This window comes from Notamacropus eugenii, chromosome 2, assembly GCF_028372415.1.
Source record: "Notamacropus eugenii isolate mMacEug1 chromosome 2, mMacEug1.pri_v2, whole genome shotgun sequence".
NCBI lineage: Eukaryota > Metazoa > Chordata > Mammalia > Diprotodontia > Macropodidae > Notamacropus > Notamacropus eugenii.
In genome coordinates, this window is record NC_092873.1 from 313,761,140 (window position 1) to 313,773,314 (window position 12,175).

Sequence of the window (12,175 nt, forward strand, 5' to 3'; positions counted from 1 at the left end):
TCAGTGCACTTTAATTAGTATTTAATATGGATAAGACAAACTATAGCAAAAGAATATATAAGGCATTAATAAAAATCATTTTAGGCAGCAGTGGGTAAATGCTATTGGTAACATCTACACTCCTAATTCAGTTAACAGCTACGAAATTTCTATTGTTACATTCCACACCCAGGATATATAGGTGCAAATATAAGCCGAAGCATATTCCTCTTAAGTTGACTCTAATATGTCTGATTATTTTTTGCTTTAGTAAATTCTGGGAAGAAAGATGAGGGAATGTAGCCTTATGTGACTCAATAAAGGGATGTGATATTTTCACTTTTAAGCACTGAAATCTTTGGCACTGAGACCAGCAATTGCCTTCCTTCAAGCTGGTCACAGATCATAAGCTGTTGGAAAATGGGGAAAAAAATTAAGAGAGTGAAGCTGATGCATAATGAGGAGTAATACCAAATATTAAAATCCCATTCTCATTTGCTAAGAATGATTGTATACAGCTAATCACCTCCCATCTTCCACAAATATCCCAGTTTGTTCGTTTAGGTGATGCTTGTGAAATGAGTAGTTTACTTTTAAGTAAAGAACATGTGGTCTTACAAAATATGAGAGATTAATTAAGATATTAAACAAATTGTCAACACATATTAACATATCTCAAGTACAATGATCATTTCTTAGATAAGATACAGATTAAGAAAATTATTAAAAATTGTTAAGAAAATAATCTGACCCCATTAAGACTGGTGTGTTTAAAGGTTCTCCATATCTCATAAATATATAAAATGCCAAGTATAAGTAAGGTGATGGGATATAAAATAAAATGAGATATGAATGCACTTAAGGAGATTTTTATGACATATCTAAATCTCTAATAATGTATTTTTTTGTACTTTATCTGTTAATATGAAAAATTAAAGGTAAAAAATGATCATGATAGAAAAATGGAAAAAATATAAAAAGCAAAAGTGGAATAGTCAGGAAATAAAAGGGAGCAGAAATACTAGAATGAAGGATGAAACAACAATTGGCTAGATATTATATTATCTGTATTCCAGAAATATTGACACTACTTTTAGTTCAAAGATATGTGAATTACCAGGCTAATGGATTCTTTTGAATATCACTGCTTTCTAAGTAAAGAAAGAAGCCTCGACAGTCTCACTTGAGTACAGACAAAATACTATTTGGGTGAACTTAAGTGAATGAGACTGATGGGTATTCCAATAGAATTGGCTGTGGCTATGTGGCAAAGGCATTGTGCTTCCATACTTATTCTCTTTTTAGCGTTGCTTTTCATTTATTGATCACCAAATCTACTCATCTCATGTTTGATGTAAGCTTGATTTCACTATGCTCATGTGACACTATGATTTTATGTTTCTAAACACAATTCTAAACTCCTAACGAGACCCTGGGAATAGCTACTTCAAATAACATAACTGAATACATTTGCTACCCTTCAATAATGTACTTGGTGGTGGTGGTTGGGAGGAGATTTGGAGTTGATGGAGAGCAAATTTTTGTAGACAGTAAGCTTTTCCACAAATATATGGTGGACCCTATTCAATGAGTTTGGAAACATAAGTGTCATAGTGCTCTGAAAAAGAACATTTTCTTCATAAAAGTGAATAGTTTTACTCTCAGGAGGTAGCTTCTCAAAACTTTAGTACTTAAACTTGATAAAGTCCTGAAGATAATAAGAGAATAACAGTGACTATAGTTTCCAATTAGGAAAGGGGATTGGTCAAACATAATGGCAGATAATAACAGAAAGATGAAATAGAAGTTCCTGAATGGAAGTAGTGAGTTTGAATTAACCACTGTTAGAGTACCATATGGGAATTTGTGATTTTTTTTTTTAATGTAGCACTGACAGCATCAAAGTAAGATAAGCACAACAAACATATTCTTTTCTTTTAAAATGCAGGAGGATTAATGGAAATAGTTTGCTATCTTCTACTTCAACATATAATCAAATTTCTTTTTTAGGGTCCTCCAGACCCTTGATTTCCTATACATCATAAAGAATCTCTATGATCCGAGATCAAGAACATGGGTTCTCAATCATTTTTTTCTGTCATGAACCCTTTTTAACAATCTGGTGAAGCCTTTGATCTTCTCAGAAAAATGTTTTTCAATATATGAAATATATAGGATTACGATGGAAACCAATTATAACCAAATATAGATATTGTAATATTAAAAAAATTCATGTAGCCCAGGTTAAGAAACCTTGACAAGAATATACTAAAGAATTAGATGAGGCTTGGTGCCTACAGATACTCTGAATTTCAGTTCAAAAGAAAGATGACTTTGGTTTGGTTCTATTAAGTCTCTGAAGAATATGCCTTCAGGTAAGGGACAACATGTGGTCAAGGTAGGGGTTGGGTACCCTGCATATCTCCACTCGGTTTGCGGCTTCCTCCATTTCTTCCCTGAGGGCATCAGCTTTGGCACCTGATGGCTGCAAGTTGCTGGACAAACCTGAAGATTTGGAAGTCTGCTGCCACCTTGTGGGAAACAAGAGAGAAAAGAAGAGTCATGAAGTAGGAATATGGTCCTAAATAAATAGGAATTATGAGAACAAGAGTTAAGTTCCCCGGGCTGTGAACACCTAATGATAAGTATTACCCAGGAAACTGTTGACTAGGCCACAATGCTACCCTGTTTTTAAAACAAGAGGCAGAAATGTATAGTCAGGAGTTGGGGGTTCAAGTCCTTGGGGCACTGGCACCAACTATATCTGTTCATTCTCCTCTGTTAGTTTCATCTTCATTAAAATAAAGAATACTATTTTCTATCTCTCTCATGGAAAAGAATTTCAAAGAACCAGGCCATTTGTGAATAACTTTGAATTGCATGGGAAATTATTTGACTTTAGAAAGAGCCTCAGGATAACAATATTATACATACTGAAAAAATATAGAACATTCACTTTTGCTGTTAGTTTCAGAGCTCTGTGGGTATGGTAGTTTAAGTGAATAAGATTTTTACAAAAATGTATATTTACAATGAGGTATATACCAAGAAAACAGTTGGTGTAAGTTTCAGAGACAAATTTAGGTTAGATTTCAGGAAAAACTTCCTAAGAGATAGAATGGGCTTTCCTGGGAAGTAGTGAGTTTCCTATCACTAGAGGTATTCAAACAAAGGTTGGATAATCATTTGTCATCTATATGGTTGAAAAAATTCTTGCACTGATATGATTTTGACTTGTATTTATCTACACTTGCCTGAACTGTTGCAAGAGCTTCCTAATTAAGTTCCCTTCTAGTCCTTCCCTGTTTCAAGCCATCCACAACTCCAAAAACAAACAAGAAACTTTTATAAAACCCTAAGAAACATAATTTAGTTTTGTAAAATTAATAAAACTAGTAGAAGATTTTTTACATGTTTTTTCCTGAATAGAGATCTAGGAAGGCTACTGCCTTCTGTACTTGTTCTTTATCTATAACTTCAGGAGTAGCTGGAGTGTACCATCTGATGATACATTCACTCAGCTCTCCTGCTCTTAAGCAATAGCGTATACTTCTGAAAATGAACACTTCGGCCTTTTCTGGTTTTTCACTGCCCTCCTCTTCATGTAATTTATTTTTATCTGAGACCCCAGTATAGTCTCCATTGCCTTAATTTTGAAGCCCTTCATACCAGTGAGGGAATCCATGAGGACTGTACCTACTGGAAACCAGAGAGGGCCTTTCTACTGTAGTTTGGGTCTTGTTCTTTTAAGGTGTGACTAACTCTAGGCTCTCAATGAGCTGTTCACTCTCATAATTTAACAAGAATAGTACCTATCAGCTCAGCCCCCCAAATAACTTCCTCAAGTAAGTGTCTGTCTCTCCTGTTCAAGAATCTTCAGTGGCTCACTATTGTCCTTGGGATAAAGTATTAATACCTCAGTTTGCCCTTTAGAGCTTTTCACAATCTGGCTCCAGCTTACCTTTCCAGAATTTATACCCTATTAATATGGCAGAAGCCAGGTGGAAGAGGCATAGCATGACTTAACTATGTCTCATTATGTTGAAGAGATTAGGGAACCTATTCTTAGGAGAACCGCAATAAGGTATAATAGAAGTGCCTCGGAGAAACTGTGGTTCATGTGTAGAAATTCCATAACTGTTCCTGGTCAGCTAATTAGGATGATTAGGAGGTTTTGATTAGCCATTCAAAAAAGCCAGTCAGTCTCATCTACTGTCTGATCTTGGTTTGACTTGACAGACAGAATCCAGTGAAAGAAATTATTGTAAAGGGAGAGAACAAGGGCCTTCTCCCCTCTAGAGCCATGTAGATCTATGAATACAGGCCTAGATTCTCTTCCTCCTGTGGTGTTGCTTTTCCATTTTAGATAGAGAGGAAGTGGTGTGCCTATATCTGGGTTTTGAAGCCAGTAAAGCATTTATATTCCAGGAACAAGGAGTAACCTTGATGATCTAGCCCAGTGGTAGCCTGGAAGGTACATCTGTACATGAACTTGGTAGAAATCGAGAGGAGGTAGGAGGAAGGAGTGTACCCCTAAGTTGTGGGGAAAATGGCTGTACTTCTCTCATATATCTTTGAAGTAAATATCTCTTTTGTAAAATCTTTGATGTTAACTGGTTAAATGCAATGGGAATTTTTGACACTGTCACAGTCAGAGTTCAAGCTGAAAACTTTAGAGAAAAGACACCCCAGCTCTTTAGGGCACTCTAGAACTCAGATGGGGAAGATAGATCCTGATTCTGGAAGAGTAGCATACTTGCTACACAAACCGGCCCACCTGTTATTCCTCAAACTCAGTGTTCTATCTCCTGCTTCCGTTACTTTGCATAGGTTACCCCACATGCACCCATAGTGCAGGATGGAAAAACTTTGCAAGATTTTCATTTTCAGTATTAATACAGACCCTGACAGAGGGGACTCATGATCCTTCTTGGCTTTTGGGATTTCAACCATGAAGTATCAGAAAAGCTAGTTTTGGAACCCTTTCTCAAAGAGTAAATTTACTCTCTCTTTAACTGGACCATTTTAGAATTTTTAATTTCCCTCATATGCTACTCCTGTAAGTACACTTTCCTGATGCCCTCAGTTGTCAACTCCTCTCTAAGTCTTCAAATTATGCTATATTTACTTATCTGTTTACATGGTGTTGAATGTAAACTCCATGGAGGAAAGAGATTAATATTTCTACGGGAAAGGGTAGAATATCATAAAGAGATTCAATCAATCAATAAGTGGTACAATGTAGGAAGAATGAAAGAACTTCCAACCAAAATGGCTATGTAAATGGAGGCAAACCACAAAATCTTTATATACCTATTTTAAGAAAAAACTAACTTTATAACAGACTGAATAATTAATAAGAAGTCCAATAAGAAACTATAGTAAGTAGCTTCTTCTACCAGAACTGCACAAAAAGTTAACCAGAAGCCTGTGAGGAATAGGAAAGGGGTGGGGTGGGGACATCAGTAAAGCTACTGACAGCTTTGGCAAATAGACCTCTTAGTATGATGGGAGATGGGCCAGAGACACATGTAGCCAGGAGGATTGCCCCAAGAAAACCCCATGTGGTAGTGTAATGGAAGTTAAAAATCTTCCTCGCTCATTGATAGGCCTCAGGTGGGGCTAGTGAGGGAGGTTTGATTAGGGGAGATTTGTTTCCTATGAAGGCCCACACCTTTTGCTGATTGTTAATGAGCACTGGGTCATGCCCTCTGACTGAAAAAAATATATATACTCTAGGGGAGATTTTATTTGTGGGTTTATTTTTAGAAGAAGGCTTATGTGCCAGATGAGACTCTGGGAAGCCAATAAGCAGCCCCCCATCTTTGAAAGCCCAAATGTTGGTGCTTCCCTCTCTGATGGCTATGTATGTAAGTATTTAATGGTCAGACAATTAGAAGCCTGTCTGTTGGTCCCTGTATGTTGAATGTAATTAAAGTGATTGTTGACCTCTCAAAAGTTGCCTTTTCTTTCATAAAAGCAGATCTAAGAACAGCATCTCCCAGCCCCCACCCCCACTCCCCATATATGTCAGGGTGCTTACTGATACAAGTAAGGACCTTAGAAGCCGCAAAATGGGAGAATGAGTGCAATGAAGCAGTACTTGGACCAGGATGGTTCTATGGTGATTAAGACATCTCAGGTCCAGGAGCTCTGAAATCACTAGAACTCTTCCTCTCCCAGCTCTGCTTCTGATTCTTCAGACTTCACCATGTCTGAGTTGCCTTCTCACTGTGGAAGTTCTTTCACTACCGGTGACCTCTCACTCTGGAACATCCTTGTGCCTTATTCTCACACTGATAAATTCTTCTCAGGACTTCCATTTTATGGAAGGATTCAGGTCAGTCATCTTTTACTCTCACAGCTCTGCTTCTGATTCTCTGTACTTTGCCAACTCCTCCCTCCCCCTAGGGGAAAAAAATCTTTTCAACTCCTTTTATATGATGCCTTTCTCCCTTAGAACATAATTTCCTCAAGAGCATGTGTTGTCTTTTTTTTTTGTTTTCTTTTTTTTTTTTTTTTTTGCTGGCATTTATATCTCAGTACTTAGCAAAGTTCTTGGCATACAGCAAGTACCTGACAAATCCTTATTGATCTGACCTGACATGAAATGCTCTGGAGGGCCTTTAAACCTCATCATTATGAACCTCAAAGATCTAGAGGTGCCTAATCTAACCCAGGTGAACCAGGATGAGACTAAGCAGGGTTGTCCACCCAAAAATGCAGAAGAGGTCACAAATTCATCCTGGTACAAAGCCCCAATTTAGGAAATAAAGCTAGAGACATGAATAAACCAAAAAAGAACCCAACCAGCATTGAGAAAAAAAATATCATGCAGATTCCCTCCCCCACCAAAAGGAGAAAGTAACTCTATTACAAGTGCAAGGTGAAAGAAAATGGGAAAAAATGGATTTACTGCAAGGCAAAAATACTTAGAAAAAATGAAGCAAGAGATAAAAAATAAAAGCTCTGGAGTAAAGAAGTGAAAGGAGAATAAAGAGTTGAAAAGAGAATGTGGTAAAACTTAAACAAGTAATAAACTCTTTAAAATCTATCATTAAACCAACGGAAAAAGGTCCCACATGTACAAAAATATTTATAGCAGCTCTTTTTGTGGTGGCCAAGAATTGGAAATCGAGGAAATGTCCATCAATTGGGGAATGGCTGAACAAGTTGTGGTATATGAATGTAATGGAGTACTATTGTGCTATAAGAAGTGAAGAGCAGTTGAACTTCAGAAAAACCTGGAAAGATGTATATGAACTGATGCTGAGTGAAATGAGCAGAACCAGGAGAACATTATACATAGTAAAAGCCACAGGGTGCAAGTACTGTTTCTGATACACTTCGCCCTTCACAGCAATATGAGGACCAAAAACATTCCCAAAGGACTCTTGAGGACTCGTGAGAGAAAGAGTTATGGAATTGAAATGCAGAATGAAGAAGACTATTTTCTCTTGTATTATGTTTTGTTTTGTCTCATGGTTTCTTCCATTTGTTTTAATTCTTCTATGCAACATTACTAATGTGAAAATGTGTTTAATAAGGATATATGTATAGAACTCATATAAGATTGCATGCTGTCTTGGGGATGGACAGGACAGGGAGGAAGAGAAAATTTAAAACTTATGGAAGTAATTGTTGAAAATTAAAAACAAATTAATTTTTAAAAATCTATAATAAGTCAAATAGAAACCAATTATTCTGAGACAAAAAGAAATATTAGAACATTTTTTAAAAAAAAATTAAGGAATAGAAGAAAATGTAGTATATCATATAAAAAACAATTAGAAAATACATCAAGGAAAGAAAATTTAAGAAACATTTGACTCCCTGAAAACCATGACTTGCAATCAAAACCTGGTTACTATATTTCATGAATGAAAACTGACAACTATTAGAATGAGAGTGAAATATGAAGATAGAAAGAATCCACCGATCACCTCCTGAGAGTCCAAAAGCAAAAGTCCCAGGAATGTGACAGCCAAATCCAGAGCTCCTTTATCAAAGAAAAAAATTCATAAGCAGCCAGAAAAGGGTAGTTCAGGTACCAAAAAAGAAATCAGAATTAACATAAGACTTAGTAGTTTCTACTATAAACCAGAGGAGACCTTTAGGTACATGTTCCAAAAAAGCAAGCTAGATAGGTTTACAACCAAAAATAACTTACACTGCAATGCTGAGTACAATTCTATTGTACTCAGGAAAAAGGTGGAAATTCCATGAAATAGAGAACTTTCAAGCGTTTCAGATGAAAAAGAACAGATCTGAGAAGGAACTTTGAAATACAAACAAAAGAGTCCAGAGAAACCTAGAAAAGTAAATTGATATGAACAATTGAAAGGAGCGATATAATAATCTAATGCTAACATTCTAATGGGAGGAAATGATGCAAATGCCCTCACAGAACCTGAATTTCTTCAAAGGGAATTGAGGAAAGCAAGAGAAAACCGAGAGGTGAACTGATTCTGTTCTGAGTGTTTGTTACAGAGAAACAGGAGCAAAATGATAGTTGAGGTGTTCTGCCTTCTCCCTTCTGTTGTCTTTATCCTGCAGTTCTACCCTTCCTCTGATCCTCTCCTTTTCTTCAACATAGCTAAAATTAACCTTTTCTGTTTTTCCCATGGCAGTTTTTCTATACTTTAGCATTCTACCTATACACACCTATAATCCTTCTTTGTTTTCTGTCATTTTTTTATTTCCATTAAAAATTTAAATTAAATATTTAAAAATTAAATTAAATATTTAAAAAGCTAAATAGTTTTCAAAAATCACAATCTCTATATAAAATTTGTAGCATTTGGATATGGAAAATAAACAGGATGAATTAAAGAGCATAATACAATCTGATTTATTACATTCAATCTCAAAAGACAAAACTGAGTTTCATTATATTGGCTGCCATACAGTGCAGGAGTATTTGGAGTTAGAATCATAAGACCTACATTTTATTCATCCCTTTTCTGTTTAATATCTATGTGATCTTGGAAAAATCATTTAATGTTTCAGGACCTCAGTTTCCATACCTTTTGAATGAGGGTGAGTGATGATCCTATGGCTAAAATACCAGTATGAATACTGAAAGATATATGACATTTAAAAAGAAACTGAACAGGTCAAATGGACAATAGAATAGCATTATATATTAAGAAATTATACTTATGTGAGAAAATTCAGAATAAGGGGGATTCAGAGAAGGGGGAAAATATTAAAGAACAGATGTAGAGAGAAACAAAAGGAATATTTTGATGGACAAAAAAGATGGAAATTCACAAGGTTTCTAAAAGCATTCACAAACCTGGCACAAAAGTATAGTTAGGGACTTCAACTATGCTGATATTTGTTGGAGCCCTTCACTCAAAACTCAATAGATTCTTGCCTTGTATTAATGATCCTCTCTACCTAGGTCACTCAACTCATCCCTTTGTGTCCCTCTCCCTTTCCTTCTCCTCTCCAAAGGAAGGTAAATTTAGTTGGCCAGAGACTACCCAGTTAACTTGGACTTTACTGGTTTCTCTCTCTCTCTCTCTCTCTCTCTCTCTCTCTCTCTCTCTCTCTCTCTCTCTCTCTTTCAGTCTCTCTCTCTTTCTTTCTTTCTTTTTCTTGCTCCCTCTGTCCCTCCCTTCCTTACTTGTTCCCTCCCTTTCTCTCTTTCATTCTTTCTTTCTTCCTTCTTTTATTTTTTTTTCTCCCCAAACCTTTAACCCAGTGCAGTCTGAAACCCATAGATTGGACAACAATAGGTTGTCTCCCATTGCATCCTGGGCCATCGCTAGTCATCCTGATGAATATCTGGTCACTGGATCTAGATGGCTCAGGAAGAGACTTTGCCCAGCCCTCCCTCATTCAAATCAAAATCAGGGGCAAGTCAAGTCTCTCTGATGTCATGGTCTTCTTCAAAAATGAAGGACGAACACAACAATGATCCTTCAAAAAGTAAAAGAAGCGACATGGAAAGAAGCCATGTGGATCTCATTCTGACATCAAAAGATAAACTGGCTGTTAAAATAGAAATGATAAAAACCATGGGAAGAAACTGTCACTCTCTCTTAGAATTTGTTATAGAAAAGGAGCTTGGCATAATGAGATACACACTAGATTTATGAGAAAAGAGGTCATAGAGAGGATAGCAAGAGCCAATGGCCTAAAATACTAGCAGGGAATTAGACCCAAGAGGGATGGGCAATTTCTAAGACTAAAGTTCTAATAATATAAACCCATATAATTCTACTGATGAAGGAAAAGAGAATCAATTTAAAGAAACCAATGTAGATGCATAGGAAGCTCAATGATGAACAAATTTAAAACAGACATAGAGAAGACGGAAGCAAGGGAAGGTAATGTGAATAATGAAAATACTGACATATGATGAATAAAATCAAGGATATTAAAGCTGAGAATAAACTTATTAAGGCTTTCAATGAATGCTAAAGAAAATAAATGGGTTCTATATAAGAAAATGGCAGGTTGAAGAAAAGAGCAGCAGAATAATGGGCCAATAATGGAAGGCAGGGAAAAGGATGAACTGTTCAAGTCTTATTTTCTGATTTCTCTGTCAAAGAGAAAGTCTATAAAATAAAAATGATTAAAAGAAGTTGAAACCAAAAAAGATTAAGGAGAAAAGAGAAGAGTAATTAGCTGCCCTCAGTGAATTCTAGTGGCCAGATTCAGAAGGAATATATCTTAGGACATTGAAACAACACAGAGATGTGACTGCTCAGTAGGTGATCTTTGAGAAATTATGCTGAGAAAGAAACAGCATAGTACTGGAAAAAGACAAAAGTCTCAGTTTTCAAAAAAGGGAAAATGGTGCAGTCTACAAATGAGCAGGGAGCTAAGATTTTATTCTATCAACATTCTAGAATGTGGATGGTTTGTGAATAGAAAGGAAAAAAACAAAATAGTTACAAGGCTTCATTTAAATCAGGACATGCCAGACTAACATTTCCTAATTTAAAAAAAAAATTGATTAATTTGTTTATTTTTAGTTTTCAACATTCGCTTCCATAAGCTTTAATTTTTTTTCCCGCTCCAGCCCCTCTCTCTCCCCAAAATGGCATGCAATCTGATATAGCCCTACACATACATTCCTATTAAACACATTTTCATATTAATCATTTTTAATAGATGAATTATAATGGATGGGAGAGACCATGAGAAAGAAAAAAACAAAACAGACCAAAAAAGAAAACAGTCTGCTTTGCTCTGCCTTCTGACTCCATACTTCTTTCTCTGGATGTGGATAGCTTTTATTATCATGAGTCCTTTGGAATTGCTTTAGGTCCTTTCATTGCTGGGAAGGGCTAAGTCTATCTCACACTGTGCCTGTTTCTGTGAACAATGTTCTTCTGGTTCTGCTCACTTCACTCAGCATCACTTCATATAAGTCTTTCCATGATTTTCTGAAGTCTGCCTGTTCATCGTTATTTATAGCACAATAGTATTCCATTACATTCATATGCCACAACTTGTTCAGTCATTGCACAGTTGATGGGCATCCCTTCAACTTCCAGTTTTTGCCCACCAGAAAAAGAGCTGCTATAAATATTTTTGTACATGTGGAACCTTTTCCCATTTTTATGATCTCTTTGGGATATAGCCTAGAAGTGGTATTGCTGGATCAAAGGTATGCACATTTTTATAGCCCTTTGGGTATAGTTCCAAATTGTTCTCCAAAATGGTTGGATCAGCTCACAGCTCCACCAACAATGAATCAGTGTTCCAACATTTATCATTTTCCTGTTTTGTCCTGTTAGCCAATTTGATAGGTGTGATGAGGTACCTCAGAGTTGTTTTGATTTGCATCTCTCTAATCAATAGTGATTTAGAGCATTTTTTCATGTGACTATAGATAACTTTAATTTCTTCCTCTGAAAACTGCCTGCTCCATTTATCAATTAGGGAATGACTTGTATTTTTGTAAATTTGAATCAGTTCTCTATACAGGTTAGAAATGGGACCTCTATCAGACATACTGGTTGCAAAAATTCTAGTTTTCTGCTTCTCTCCATATCTTGGTTGTACTGGCTTTGTTTGTGCAAAAACTTTTCAATTTAATGTAATCAAAATTATCCATTTTCATTTCATAATGTTCTCTGCCTCTTGTTTTGTCATAAATTCCTCCATTCTCCATAAATATGGCAGATAAACTATTCCTTGTTCTGCTAATTTGTTTATAGTATCAGCCTTTATACCT

The 12,175-nt window shown here is 36.0% G+C and overlaps 1 protein-coding gene across 3 annotated transcripts in view; it reads right to left on the bottom strand.

Moving 5' to 3' along the window:
* The window catches only part of ARHGAP44 (Rho GTPase activating protein 44), a 191,803-nt gene that overhangs the window by 99,191 nt on the left and 80,437 nt on the right, over nucleotides 1–12,175 (bottom strand). For all 3 annotated transcript variants that reach the window (XM_072645033.1, XM_072645032.1, XM_072645029.1), the window contains one exon: nucleotides 2,393–2,510. In XM_072645033.1, coding sequence (XP_072501134.1) covers nucleotides 2,393–2,510 — 118 coding nt within the window. The remainder of the gene's footprint in view (nucleotides 1–2,392; nucleotides 2,511–12,175) is intronic.